Here is a 15,578-nt window from a genome sequence, read left to right on the forward strand (position 1 = left end):
TGCCCCACGGCAATGTGGTGTAATGCATGCAGGTGTCGGGTCCTAATCCACACTACATCCTTACCTGAGAGTGAGATATCACACCTCTGGGTGAGGTGCAATACCTCTGTAGGAACCGAGCCCTCAGGGTGCTACAGTTCCATTTATCTTCAGCCTAGGTGACGTATTGCGATACAGGGCCGTGATTTGGCTATAAAAGGGTCCCCTAGACCCCTACCCCAAGCTTTTTAAGAGAATCATATATGGCGTGCCAGGAGATTCTATGGAATGCTTTCTCAGCATCCAACGAGAGTATCTAATTACAAATTTTTAACTGCATCTAGCCCAGGAAATACTTTGTGCCTAGTAGCAGTGTCTGCTAGTCAGCGGATTATCCCGGCTGTTAAGCAAGCTACACCACCTGTAGTTTATACACTTAATTTTTTCAAAGGAAATGCTTCGGGACCACGGGATACTCAGTGAAGAGCATCAGGAGGCACCTCAAGGCATAGGGGCTGGGACTGGCAGTAGGATGACTTGCGGTGGACAGCCGAGCTCGATCCTTATAAAAGCTTTTTAACTGCAGCAGCTTTAGTGGACGCTACTGGAGCTGGAATTACGCGGCTGCTGGCATGAGACTTGCCCTCCAATAGATCCTTGTAAATGGATTTAAAGTGTATTCATTCAAATTAGAGAGACAATTTAAATTAAAAAGCTTAGAGCTGCCTCCACCACAGGGGGGCTCGCTCGACCCACCAGCGGACAGGCACCAGTATTGGGAGAGGGGGGCTGGCCGTCAGGGTTCACCGCGGCTCTGGCACAAACCCGGCGACACGGAGGTGGCACGGGCAGGAGCGGTCTGAACGTGTCGGCTTCTCACTTTTTGGATTTTAGAAGGGCATAACATGCCTATATCTGTGACTCCCCCTCCTTTTACTCCTCCACCTCTTTTCTTTTTGCATGACTATATGTACTTGTCACTTTTCCATGTGTTAGTTGTGTCTTCTGAGCAGTTTGTCAGCTTTTGGACACCTTTGAAGGTGTTTTCTATGTGTTTCTATGTGTTTTTGTTTGCCTGCCATTGGTTTTAACGGTGTTCGAAGGTGTTCGACGAACAGTTCGACGAACAGTTCGACGAACAGTTCGGCGAACACACGGGTGTTCGACGAACCGAACCGAACTCGAACACTATGGGGGTGGCTCAACACTACTCGCGAACCATTCCTCCTGACGATTTTCCTGCTTTCTATGATATCACGTTGACAGAGCAGTTCTTTCTCTTCTGCTCTGCTTTATACTTAAAGGGGTTATCTGGGACTTTTTTTTTCCTATGGCGCTAGGCACTTTTAGGCAATTAGTTGTTAATTACCTGCCTGTTCTGATGTGCAAAGATCTCTCTCGTTCCTACTGGCAATTCTCTCACTTCCTATGATGTCACATCGAATGAGCAGTTTTTTCTCTTCTGCTCTGTTGATGGGGCGTCACTGCCAACATAATGTTGATTGACAGCCAGCCCAGTCTAATGCAGTAGGAAGCTGGCTGTCAATCAACTTTATGTTGGCAGTGATGCCCCATTGACAGAGCATAATGGAAGAGAAAGAATTGCTCTGCCGATGTGAGGAAAGCAGAAGAATCGCCAACAGGAGCAGTCCATGGAAAGTCATGGATAACCCTTTTAAAGAATACTTAAATGAAGGAATGAGCATTCATTAGAGGGTTTTGAGAGTTGTGCTTTGGAATTTCCTAGTACCCCATAATGTGAAAGGAAGCTGTGGATCTGTGCCCAAAAAATAAGACTTCCCTTAATTTTAGTAATACAATATGCAGTCATGGCCGAAAGTGTTGGCACCCTTGAAATTGTCCCAGAAAATGAAAAATTTCTCCCAAAAAATTATTGCAATTACACATGTTTTGTTATGCACGTATTTATTTCCTTTTTGTTTTATTGGAACAACACAAAAAAAGAGAAAAAGAGGCAAATTGGACATAATTTAGCACAAAACCCCAAAATGGGCCGGACAAAATTGTTGGCACCTTTCCAATATTGTAGGTAAACAAGAACTGTTTGAGGACTTGATAATCAAAATTGCTGAACAATATTAACAATCTCAAGGTTACAAGTCCAACTCCAAAGATTTTGATGTTCCTTTGTTCACAGTGCGCAACATAATCAAGAAGTTTACAACCCATGGCACTGTATCTAATCTCCCTGGATGTTGACGACAGAGATTGATGAAAGGTTGCACTGCAAGAAAGTCCAGATGGTGGATAAGCAGCCCCAGTTAAGTTCCAAAGAAATTCAAGCTGTCCTGCAGGCTCAGGGTGCATCAGTGTCAGCACAAACTATCCGTCGACATTTGAATGAAATGAAACGCTATGACAGGAGATCCAGGAGGACCCCACTGCTGACACAGAGACATAAAAAGTTAGACTGTAGTTTGCCAAAATGCACATGAGTAAGCTAAATCCTTTTGAAAATTATCTTCTGAACAGATAAGATCAAGGTAGAGCTTTTTGGTAAAGCACATTGTTCTACTGTTTACTGAAAATGGAATGAGACCTACAAAGAAAAGAACACAGTACCTGCAGTCAAATATGATGGAGGTTCAAAGATGTATTGGTGTTGTTTTGCCGCTTCTTGCACGGAGTGCCTTGACTGTGGGCAAGGCATCATGAAATCTGAAGATTACCAATGGATTTTAGGTCACAATATAGTGCCTAGTATCAGAAAGCTGGGTTTGCATCCTAGATCATGGGTCTTCCAGCAGGACAATGAGCCCAAACATACTTCAAAAAGCCCCCATAAATGCGATGGAAACAAAGCGCTGGAGAATTCTGAAGTGGCCGGCAATGAGTCCGGATCTACATCCCATTGATCACCCGTGGAGAGATCTTAAAATTGTTGTTGGGAGAAGGCGCCTTCAAATATGAGAGACCTGGAGCAGTTTGCAAAAGAAGTGTGGTCCAAATTCCAGTTGAGAGGTGTAAGAAGCTTGATGATGGTTATAGGAAGCGATTGATTGCAGTTATTTATTCCAAAAGGTGTGCAACCAAATATTTAGTTGAGGGTGCCAACAATTTTGTCCGGCCCCTTTTGTGGGTTTTGTGTGAAATGATGCTTAAGTTGCCCTTTTTGGGGGTTTTTTGGTTGTTCCCCTACACACACAGAAAAAAAAATATTTATATTTTTTATTTATATAACAAAATATGTGTAATTGCAATAATTGTCTGAGAGAAATACTTAATTTTCTGGAACAATTTCAAGGATGCCAACACTTTTGGCCATGACTATATGATGTATATGGTCAGCAAAGAATTTGTGTTTCCCTGATAATAAGACACAGTCTTATATTTTTTTTGCTCTGAAGGATGGGTTAGGGCTTATTTTCAGGAGATGTCTTATTTTTTTTTCCATGATCAGCAATCCACATTTATTCTTGAGCAAGCAATCAACACACACACACACACTGCACATACATGCCGTATGTATATACACACACACAGCACATGCATATGTATATACACACACACAGCACATACATATGTATATACACACACACAGCACATACATATGTATATACACACATACAGCACATACATATGTATATACACACACACAGCACATACATATGTATATACACACACACAGCACATACATATGTATATACACACATACAGCACATACATATGTATATACACACACAGCAAATACATATGTATATACAGAAACACAGCACATACATATGTATATGCACACACAGCACATACATATGTATATACACACACAGCACATACATATGTATATACACACACACAGCACATGCATATGTATATACACACACACAGCACATATGGTAAATACCAGCCTAGTTCCTCTAGACTCCTGCAGTTAAAGAACCTTTTGTATCATCATGTTCACATGACTGTGATGTCACCAAAGGTCCATAAACAGTCTTATCCTTAGAATAGAAACACTGGGGACCCCTAAGAGAGTGGTGGCCCTGAGCAATTGCACAGTTTTATTTCAGCTAACACCGCTCTGCTGACTTACTTTTAGAGTAGGACTTGTATTTCAAGCATACTAAATAAAATCATGTAAAATAATGCTAGAACTTATTTTTGGGGTAGGTTTTATTTTCAGGGAAACACCTTATTTATATATATATATTGGTATTAATGCAGATAATATAGTTACTAGTTTACCATCTACAACCCCAACTCACCCTAGCCCACCTGGAAGATTATATAGTAATCCATCGATCTCTGTAGAATATTAGCATGATTCTATATTAACAGTACTATCACTAAACGCTAAACCATCCCATGTATGGTACCAAACATTTTTTTTGAATAATCATTGTTTGGCAACACATCATCCTGCTTAAACCAAAGATCTGCTGCCCAAAACAATGATATTCTATGCAATAGAATGATTGTAAATATTAAGGATTATTGCAAGTGCATAGAATTTGGTTCAGCCTGTCTAAACAGCCCATTAAATAACTGCTGATAAGTATGAATGTACCCCATTGGCAGTCGTTTAACAACAATGGTTTCTCATGCAAGTGGGCCTTAAAACAGAAAATATGTACAGCAATTGATTTATAGAATAGAGTGTAGAGAGCATGCTCTGTGTTATGTACAGTGATCACTGCGCAGAGAGGATGAAGAGGAGGAGCAGAGCTATTTCTACAATGTATTGTCAATAGTGTGATCCTGTGCCAACAGATTTTACCAGTATCAGCTATCTTTGTCATCCTGTCTGTGAAGATGTCTTCTATATAAGGATCACCTGCTTTATAACACTAGTCATAGTGACTCGCCCCCTGGGCCGTGGGGCACGCGGAACCGGGCAGTAGGCAGACGATGGGGGTAGTAGTGGCGACCCGGTCCCGTGGCTCAGGGTGGTCAGACCGGTGGCAGTCTTTTAGATGTTTTAGATAATGTCCGACTACGCCACCCGTGGATTGCGGTTATTAGGAACCGCCGCTGCAGGGCAGACCGCTGAGGCCGATGATGTGTGCAGCTGGGATGGTGTGACTCCCCACGGGAAGAGTGCGGCCCCAGGGCAGTGTAGTGGATGGTGGGAGTGATGATGGTGAGAGTCCCAGTACCGGTAATGCCGGAGGAGCGAAAAAGCACACAGACAACGTACTGCAGTCCAGGGTCTTTACTCATGGTTAATATCCAAGTCACTTCTGCAGGGAATGACTGCCCGAGCCGTGATGCGTCCACCAGGTGAGGGGCTCGGTCAACTCCCAGGCAGCTCAGGAGTATGGCTCAGGACCCCCTTCAATCCTTCCTCTGGCCTGCCTCACCAGTGACCCACTTTTGTCCAGCTACCGCGGGCTTGTGCGGTTAAACGTGGGTCCCGTCCTCCGCTGTCCTATGTGGTGCCTTCCTAGCAGGTTTTATGAGGTGTCACACCAATAAATGGTCACGACGTCCGGTCTTTGGCTGAGGGTAGTTTCTCCTCCACCAACTTGGGATCTGGCACCCTTAATCTGCCTGACCCTTCACCCTGTATTCTCGTGGGTTCTTAGGGTCCCTTCTGCCTGCTTGTTCCTGAGCCCTTCTGTTTCTCTGTCTCTCCTCCTTCCTTCTCGTGGAGCTGGGCTGAGGTGACACCACAGCTCCCCTTCACCTCCTCCTCGGCCTCTCACTAGGCCCTCCTGGAGTAGAGCTCCTACAGAGCCTCTACTCCCTGTCTTCTCCTCTCTCTGCACAGACTGCACCTAGATCTAAGATGGTGCCCACTCTTTATACCTCCCTCTGACCATGAGCCCAGGTGACCAGCAACCAATGGGCTCCTACCTACGCTCAGGAACTAACCCCTATCTGCCCCTACAGCACTGGGTGTTCCACCCCCCTCCCCACTCCAGACAGGGGCATAGTCGGTCGTGCCTGCACTTCTGTCTAGTGGGAGCACCGTTGAGCTCTCCCTTGGAAATGGGGTGTGTGTGCTGTATGCAGCTAACTGAGCCCTGATCCATACTCCATCCTTACCCGGGAGTGGAACACCACACCTCTGGAAGAGTTGCAATACCCCTGTAGCGGCCGAACCCTCGGGGCACTACATTCCCCCCTGGTAAAGCACAGCATGTCCTCGGGCTGGAAAAGAGCGAAAACAGTTAATTACAGGACATGCAAAACTTTTTCAATAACCTTTTACATTCAGAAACGGACGACACAGATGAATTCCCTTTATGGGACACACTTTTCTTTCACTAGGCATTATAAAATATTTTCGACACTTCCGGAACTCTTTTGTCACTTGTCTTATAAAACGGTTTCAAGATTATGTAAAACATTTTCTAGCAGCATATTAAACTCTTCATATAAAACATATTTAGGCAAAACACATTCTTGTATTCTTGGATCATGGCCGCGGTGCAACTTGCGACCAGGTAAAGGTGCAACAGTTCAGTTAATCTTGAGGTAGACGTTGCGGTTTTTGTATAAAACCAGTAGGGGGCGCTTTAGGAAGCGCAACTATATGCAAGGGATTGGCCGTTCCCAGTCCTCGGCCGGTTTAAAAGGGGGAATGGCTGCTCACAGTCCTCAGCCTGGTAAAGGGAAGAGGGATGGCTGCTCTCAGTCCTCAGCCAGGTTACCTAGGGGATAGGGCAACAGTCAAACAGTCCTATGTCAGTCCCAACGGGGACCACACTTTATCCTGGAAACAGTCCCAAACAGTTCCTTTGTACCCTGACGGGTAACTATTTACACTGGTATGCTACTGTTTACTGGTAGCGATACCCTCCAGCTGCTCCTTGCTCCTCATAATCTTCAGGCCCGTCCGGGCCCTCTTGGTACTCAGAGTCCGAGTAGTGCTGTTCCTCCTCCTCTACTACTCTGTGGACGTGGAGGGCGTACCATCCCTTCACGCCTTGGTGCCGGGTGTAAGACACCACATCCCCTGGAAATAGATCCCGCCCTCGATGACCTTCCGGCAGGTGGCTCTCCACATCCCTCCTCGTCATGAACACGTCGCTGATGGTCTCAGGATCTCGGATGAAACCCCAGCCGCACTCCATCTGGAACTTCACAACAGTCCCGGTAACTCGAGGACTGCGGGCAGTTCGGGGATCTCGCCGGGCCTTCATTTTCTGCTCCGCGCTCTGGACCTGCAGCTTCTCTTGTTTCACGCGCCGCTCTCGCTGCTCCCTCTCAAACATCTCCAGCTGTTGGCGGCAGGCCTCCCGCCGTTCGGCTGCGCCCGCCCGTGTTTCCTTTGTGAACCCCATTAGGTCCTCCCCAGTGGGGTCCCATTCAAACTGGGCGTCCTCCAACGGCAGCTGGGGGGTTTCTTGAGGCGCCAGAGCAGGTATGAGGGGCTCAGATGGTACTTCAACCTCCGCGGGCGGGCTCCTCCGAAAGCGGGGGTTGACATACTCAGGGGGCCAGATGAAAGGAAGCCCATCCGGACTGGTATGTTGGGCGAAAAGATCTGCGCCCAGTGGTAGTACTGCAGAGGCAGGGGGCGCGAGTGGGTTAGCGGCGCCCGGGGGCACGTGGTCTTGCGACCAGGCCCACGCTGGTTGTTTCCTAGTTGCTCCCAGGGGTGGTACAGCGGGTGCAGGGTGTTCCGTCGGGGCAGCGGCGCCCGGGGGCGCTAGGCCTTGCGGCCGGGCCTGCGATGGTGGTTTGCTGAGCACGCCCGGGGTCAGAGGGCACGGCGTGGGGCGGGGCTCACTGGCAGCGTCGACGGCCTGGGGGCCGGTTGATGGCGGTGGAGGCACGGTGTCGACGGCGTGTCCAGGTGCGTTGGGCTCTGCAACAGGGTGCAGGGGCAGGTCGGCGGCCCCAGGGGTTCGGGGTAGGGGCGTCTCCGTTACCCGCCTCTGCTGTCGCGGCCTCCTCCACGGCGTCGTCTTCAGCTTCCGCTCTGTCTTCACTGCCCTTGGTGGCTGGTGTGCTGCTGGACGTCGACGGCGCCTCCTGCTGCAGGGTCACAGCCCGCCGGGCCATTTCTTCTTTCCACCTGGCTATCACATCCTGCTGCGCCCGGACCATCCTCCGGTCCAGCTCCTCCAGCGCCGCCCGCGCATACTCGGGGTCCTCCTTGGGGAGATGGGCTAGCAGCTCTGTGAAGCTGCATGGTGGTGTGGCTTGCAGAAGGCCCCTTGCCAAAGTGCTGGAGCTGGTTCCTTTCTCCATCTCCGGGTGCGGCCTGGCCAGACTGATCCAGACCACCCCCTGCCCCGCAGTTTTCTTCTCTTTCCGCCCCCATGGGGGGGTGGTCCTGGGGCATTCTGCTGACAATCACTCTCAGGGGCAGCCCCCCCACGTTGACGGACATTTCTACAGCCGTGCTCATGGTTGTTGGGGGCGAGCTTCCTCTTTGGTGCCATTCTGGGACCCGGCCCACGATGGGAGGCAGCCTCCTGTGGTCTTTTGGCGCGCACATTATGGCGCTCGTTCTTCTGGGGCGGGCGCCATCTTTAGTACAATGAAACACTCTCTTTTCAGGTGCGCAGTACCTGTTGTTAGCGGGCACGAAATCCAGCCGACTGCGCCAAAGCTGACTCGCCCCCTGGGCCGTGGGTCACGTGGAACCGGGCAATAGGGAGACAATGGGGGTAGTAGTGGCAACCCGGTCCCGTGGCTCAGGGTGGTCAGACCGGTGGCAGTCTTTTAGATGTTTTAGATAATGTCCGACTACGCCACCCGTGGATTGCGGTTATTAGGAACCGCCGCTGCAGGGCAGACCGCTGAGGCCGATGATGTGTGCAGCTTGGATGGTGTGACTCCCCACGGGAAGAGTGCGGCCCCAGGGCAGTGTAGTGGATGGTGGGAGTGATGGTGGTGAGAGTCCCAGTACCGGTAATGCCGGAGGAGCGAGAAAGCACACAGACAACGTACTGCAGTCCAGGGTCTTTAGTCACGGTTAATATCCAAGTCACTTCTGCAGGGAATGACTGCCCGAGCAGTGCTGCGTCCACCAGGTGAGGGGCTCGGTCAACTCCCAGGCAGCTCAGGAGTATGGCTCAGGACCCCCTTCAATCCTTCCTCTGGCCTGCCTCACCAGTGACCCACTTTTGTCCAGCTACCGCGGGCTTGTGCGGTTAAACGTGGGCCCCGTCCTCTGCAGTCCTATGTGGTGCCTTCCTAGCAGGTTTGATGAGGTGTCGCACCAATAAATGGTCACGACGTCCGGTCTTTGGCTGAGGGTAGTTTCTCCTCCACCAACTTGGGATTAGGCACCCTTAATCTGCCTGACCCTTCACCCTGTATTCTTGTGGGTTCTTAGGGTCCCTTCTGCCTTCTTGTTCCTGAGCCCTTCTGTTTCTCTGTCTCTCCTCCTTCCTTCTCGTGGAGCTGGGCTGAGGTGACACCACAGCTCCCCTTCACCTCCTCCTCGGCCTCTCACTAGGCCCTCCTGGAGTAGAGCTCCTACAGAGCCTCTACTCCCTGTCTTCTCCTCTCTCTGCACAGACTGGACCTAAATCTAAGATGGTGCCCACTCTTTATACCTCCCTCTGACCATGAGCCCAGGTGACCAGCAACCAATGGGCTCCTACCTATGCTCAGGAACCAACCCCTATCTGCCCCTACTGCACTGGGTGTTTCACCCCCTCCCCACTCCAGACAGGGACATAGTCGGTTGTGCCTGCACTTCTGTCTAGTGGGAGCACCGTTGAGCTGTCCCTCGGAAATGGGGTGTGTGTGCTGTATGCAGCTAACTGAGCCCTGATCCATACTCCATCCTTACCCGGGAGTGGAATACCACACCTCTGGAAGAGGTGCAATACCCCTGTAGCGGCCGAACCCTCGGTGCGCTACAATAGCACCTCTCTTCTCCTTTCGGGAACGTGCATTGTTATTTCAAGAAATAAGAGCAAGCCATGAACATGTGACAATTATTTTTAACATAAATGTATTTCATCAACAGAATCGTCATCAAAAATAGAGACAAACAGGTATGTAAGACAATCCTTTATCACTACGTCTATTAATATGCTTCCGATGTACAGTAGAATTAGAGATAATATACCAACATTACACATGCAGATATACAGATATAAACCAAATTATTCAACCCCAATTGTAAATTGAGTTTTTTTAAGGAAAATTTACAAGCTTTTTGCAATAAACCAATCAAATAAGATCAATTTTCCTAGATCATAACAACTAATATAACAAGTGTTTTTTCCACATTCGTCCCAAATTGTCACTTTTAAGGACTTCGCTTCAGTGTCTTTAGTACTTGGTGGAGCCCCTGTGGCTGTTATAACCTGCTGCAAATCTTATGAATGGCAAGATGCCAGGAATTCCTAAGTAATTTTGAATGCAACTATTATACATCCAAATAGGCATATTGCTGGGAGAATCAGAACTCATAGTTGTTGGCTAATTAATCTTCCATCCAGCAGCTATTTTGCTGAACATCAAGACTAAGTGCGGGGGCATTTTCATTGGTCACCAGGAGTGTTAGCTCGGTTAATGTAAAAAAATATATATCTTTTGGACTTTGGGAAGGACATTCAAATAGGTTGTTGGGCATTCTAAATTATGTTTTTTTCATGTGTTTTACAGTATTCTTCCTGAAAGTGAACAAGTAGAAAGCAGAACTGATCCAACATGTAAGTAAGATAAGCAGAACAAGTAAAATCTTCAGCAAAAGTTTGTTCCTACTATTAAAATCAACAAAAAGTCCTAAAGAGAGAAAATTGTATTGCTAACATCCAAGGTGGACATTACTTAAAGGGGTTGTCCAGGTTTGGGATGAAAGTCATATGCAATGACTGCAGAGTTTTGAATCCTCACAACTTGCGCTCTACAAGCTGTTGGGATTCTCAGGTGCTGTCCCCAAGAGCGGGCGGTTGCGTGACCGTAAGTATTTACTTTCTCGTCTAGTCAGCCTCACCTTATTTACATGTATAGAATAAGGCGGCTCATGTCTAGTCAGAATGTGGCCGGAAGTATGCAAATCAAATACTTGTAGTCACATAACCACCGTCTATCGCCGCCGGCACGGTGCGTGGACTTTCATCCCAAATCTGGACAGCCCCTTTAAAGTGGATCTCTCAGCAGATTTCACAATACAACCTGCATACTTTAATAAATATAACACTATATCTCTTGACGTGTACCTACTTTTAAAATCCGTATCAGACTGGCTCTAGGATACTTTTTAAAAGTTTTCCCACCTAATGCTAAAATCAACAATATTTTTAGCCCAAAAAGATTATACAGCTATGTTGATTTTCAAAGTAAGTACATCAGCATCATCAGGTCTGAGACATTCAAGTGTTTTATTTTATCAAAGCTAGTGACAAATCTGTCAAATCTACAAATGTAGCAAAAATCCAAAACCATATAGTCATGGTGCGCTATGCTATTAGCTATTTGGGTTGGATGGCGTCTACTTTACTTAAAATTGGAGCGGCCGTTCTACACAAAGTGCATGCGAACGTTCGTCTTTGGCCACGGCCCCACTATCAGTATTCGGTCAGTATTCGAGCAGTATTTTATCTCAGGAGTGGGAGCCAAAACCAGGTGAGGAACAATCAGAGAAAAGATATAATAGAAACAAGTCACCAATTCTGCATTTATCACCCACTCCTGATTTTGGCTCCCACTCCTGAGAAAAAATACTGACTAAATACTGATAGTGGGGCCATGGCCTAAGATTTGTTATATCTGTAAAATATTGTACCAGGAATGGTAAATGAATGAGAAACATGACATTAACCTGTATCCTAAATAATTTTATGGAATATATTCATATCAATGTTTTAATATGTGTTTGATTTATTCAGACTGTACAGTGGACGAGTGCAAGATGAGACCAACTACTGATGTAAGTACAATATCCACATGTCATCATGTATACAAAGCAGAAACTATAAAATAGATATTGCATTGATAATGCCAGCCCTTCATTATCAGTGTAGTTGCTGAAGCAAGCATATGTGAAGAACCTGCAGCGGCATTATGGTCAAATGTCCATAGATCCTCAGGTTCTGCAGCCAGTGAGTTGGTCATTAGTTTTAGGCCCGTTAAAGGTTCAATATTGACTTTTAGGATTGCTACTTCCTATCGGTGGCACTAGAGTTCTAGTCCTCTTCTTCTCTGAAGAGACAATTTGTATATTTCCCAGAAGAGCATTGCAGCTTAAAAGTTTCCTCACCTTGACATGCTTAACATGTCACTCTCCGCGGAGAGATGTTTGTCCATGTGTAACATCAGTGTGGTATCGTGTGCCATCCGTGTGCCGCATCAGTGTGACACGTACCAGCGCCTGGGAAAAAGCAGTACAGTTAGCGTTGATATCAGGTACCGGGTGCTGAATCCAGCTCTCATCATTGTCGCCTGGTCTCACTGCGATCAGCGCAACCAGGCAACAATGCTGAGAGTTGGAGTCAGCAACGCAGTCTGTGTATTGCACGTATTAAATAATTTTTATTTATTTTTAAATGGCGTGTGGTCCCCCATCATTTTCCTAACTAACTGAGGTAAAGCCAACAGCTGGGGGCTGGTGTTAATATTCTGGGAAGGGGTCAACGGCGATAAAGCTTCCTAGCCTATTAATAACAGCTCACAGCTGTTTGTTTAGCCTTTACTAGTTAGGGAGGCCCCAAAGAAATGACATGGGGTTCCCCTATTCTTACTAACCCGCAAAGGCTAAGTGATAATCCATAATGCTGATATCCCACGAAGATCCGGATGGTTTGGTGAGCGGTCACATCAGTAATGCAACCGCTCACTATGCCACCCGGCTCACACTGAGCTTAGTGGGAGAACCGCGGCTGCGTGTGACCGGCGATGACATCATTAAGATTACCACTAGTCACAGGCAGCGGTTCTCATACTCAGCTCCATGTGAGCCAGCTGGCATGATGAACAGTCGCATTACTGATGTGACCGCTCACCAAACAATCCACATCATCGTGGGACATCAGCATTATGGATTATCAGTGGACAGGTGAGGATTACTTTGCTTTTTTATTTATTTTTTTGGTTAATAAATGGGTAAAAGAGGGTTATTGTGGCAGAGTGTTTTTTCAATTAAAGGACTTTTCTCTGCATGTGTCTATCACTTTTGACTATGGGGTTAATAATGCGGGTGTCTGATAGACACCTCTCCATTACTAACCTCTGGGCTTGATGTCAGCGGACATAGAACAGCTGACAACAACCCCAAAACTATTATCACACTTGGCAACTCACCAGGACAAGTGGGAAGAGCCGAGGCTAAGCGCCATATTTGGCGCATCTAATGGGTGTGCCATTTCTGGGGTGGCTGAGGGTTGTTGTTCTTTGTCTGGGAGGGGGCCAATATTCATGTACCCTTCCCAGTCTATTAATATCAGCCTGCAGCTGTCTGGTTAGACTTTTGCTGGTTAGTAAAAATATGGGGGGCACATCTTTTTGGGGGGGGTCACCCCTTTACTAACCATTATAAGCTAAGCAAACAGTTGTGAGCTGTAATTAATAGTCTAGTAACCTTTATTGCTGCTGGCCCCTTCCCAGAATATTAACACCAGCTACCAGCTGTCTGCTTTGCCTCAGCTGTTTAGGAAAACTTAGGGGGACCCTACACCATTTTTTTAAAATAATATATTTAACACTTATTAGACACAGACGGCAGCCACTGACTACAAGTCTCATCAGCTTTGCCTGGTCTCACTGATCACAGGGAGACCAGACAACAATGGTGACAGTTGTAATTAGCGCTGTTCCCAGGCAGCGGCCACTGACTACAACTGTCATCATTGTCGCCTGTTCTCGCTGATGGCAGGGAGACCAGGTGACAATGATGAGTAGGATTCAGCTCCCAGCGCCTGGGAACAGTGCTAATTGTGTGACTTTTCCCAGGTGCCGTTATATATCACACTGATGACACATGGATGTCTACCTTGTGTCATCAGTGTGCTGCACAAATTGCTGCCCGTGCCGTAGGAAAGAGACATATATGTCAACGTGCTTTGCACACAGACACATGGTCGGTGGAGATACACTGACACTGATTGATTTGAATGGGTCTACATGTGTAAGTGTCTCTAGTACATGTGAAAACTTTCGCCACACACACTGGAGCCATTGATGTGGGAAAGGGGCCTGAGGTAGGATGGTTTGGGCAAGAATTTGTGGGAATGAGACAAGAGAAGATAAAGCAGCTGTCAATTCTTTGGCGCTGCTGTGGAAGTCTGTACTGGGGTGCTTAATTGCCGCTTCTGGATAGGTTTCTTTGTGCTACATTATAGTATTTGACAGGGGTGATGCTTTGTACGGCACCTTGGTATTTTGTTTATTTGGAGGTGGGGGTCTTCTGGGGAGGTATTTTGTGGAACCAGGAAAGGAAACACAGCCAGAGATCGTTTCAGTTTTTACAGGAACCAGACATAATAAGGACCAATAAATAGAGTTTTTCAAGGGTGTGCAACTAAAGTATCAGTAGAAAAAAAAATCTGTAGCAAAAAAAAATCAAAAGGGAAAAGTGAGGGAAGGAGATTGGGCGACAGATTGTTTGGAAGTGTAATTGAGTTTGGGTTGGATAAATACTTCCTGTTAATTCCTTTGGGGTGGTTCAGCAGGGAAATTGAATATGTCCTACCAAATTCCCCTACAGATGATCACAAGAGCTCTATTCCAACAATGAAGGAGGGACACAAAACTAACAAGGGGCATGGAGGATCTTTGTTATGAGGAAAGATTAATTAAATTTATTTGGTCTTGAGGGAAGATGTCTAAGTGGTGACATGATTAACTTGTACAAGTACATACAGTAAATGGTCCATACAAAAAAAAGTACGGTTAAAATCTGTTTCAGGTAAAAAAAAAACCCTCAAAAGACTAGAAGACACTACCTCTGGCTGGAGAAAGACAGGTTCAATCTGCAGAGGAGACAGAAATTCTTTCCGATGAAAACTATTAATCTGTGGAATAGTCTGATCTCAGCGGGAAGCATTCATGGTTTCATGGGAGAGTTGGTTGCTTTTTTTTTTTTTTTTTTTTTTTTTTTAAAGCAACAAATAATCATGTTAATGTGTAAAGTTTTTTTCTATAAGTCTGGTCGATTGGATCGACAATTCGGATCAGGAAGGACAGATTAGCTCTTTTATGGCAGAATGAATCATACATGATGGTTGGACATATAACCCTTCCTTTTAAGCTTTCCCATCCCTCTTTTGAAGGACATTTGTCTCCTTTCAAACGTGTTAACTAGTGTTGAGCGATACCTTCCGATATCGGGAAATATCGGATCGGATTGGATCGGACCGATACCGAAAAAGTATCGGATATCGCCGATTCCGATACCGGAAACCAATGCAAGTCAATGGGACATAAATATCGGAATTAAAATAAACCCTTTCTTTCCTTGTAGGTTATTTCTACATGAAGGAAAACAACTAAGAATAATGTAGAATGTATTGGGGGAGGTGGGGGAGACAATAAAGGCATAGAGGTTTAGCCCAGTCAAATGGAATAGCAGGAATTAATATTTTTTTATTATGTTCTGAGTTACGGAAATATTAACTATGTTAAGTATTTTTATATTTTGTCAGATATTTATGTTTCACTACTTCCATGCTCTTCACCTTCTTTTTTACTTCTCCCACACTTTCTCCTTCATCATCCTCAGCATCTTT

The 15,578-nt window shown here is 46.3% G+C and overlaps 1 protein-coding gene across 2 annotated transcripts in view; it reads left to right on the forward strand.

The window, feature by feature from the left end:
• Window positions 1–15,578, forward strand: part of LOC141173173 (uncharacterized) — a 213,610-nt gene that overhangs the window by 182,206 nt on the left and 15,826 nt on the right. For both annotated transcript variants that reach the window (XM_073657806.1, XM_073657805.1), the window contains 3 exons: window positions 9,875–9,902; window positions 10,519–10,565; window positions 11,745–11,785. In XM_073657806.1, coding sequence (XP_073513907.1) covers window positions 9,875–9,902; window positions 10,519–10,565; window positions 11,745–11,785 — 116 coding nt within the window. The remainder of the gene's footprint in view (window positions 1–9,874; window positions 9,903–10,518; window positions 10,566–11,744; window positions 11,786–15,578) is intronic.

This window comes from Phyllobates terribilis, unplaced genomic scaffold (assembly GCF_046119375.1).
Source record: "Phyllobates terribilis strain yellow unplaced genomic scaffold, ASM4611937v1 Scaffold_12__6_contigs__length_324123572, whole genome shotgun sequence".
Lineage (NCBI taxonomy): Eukaryota > Metazoa > Chordata > Amphibia > Anura > Dendrobatidae > Phyllobates > Phyllobates terribilis.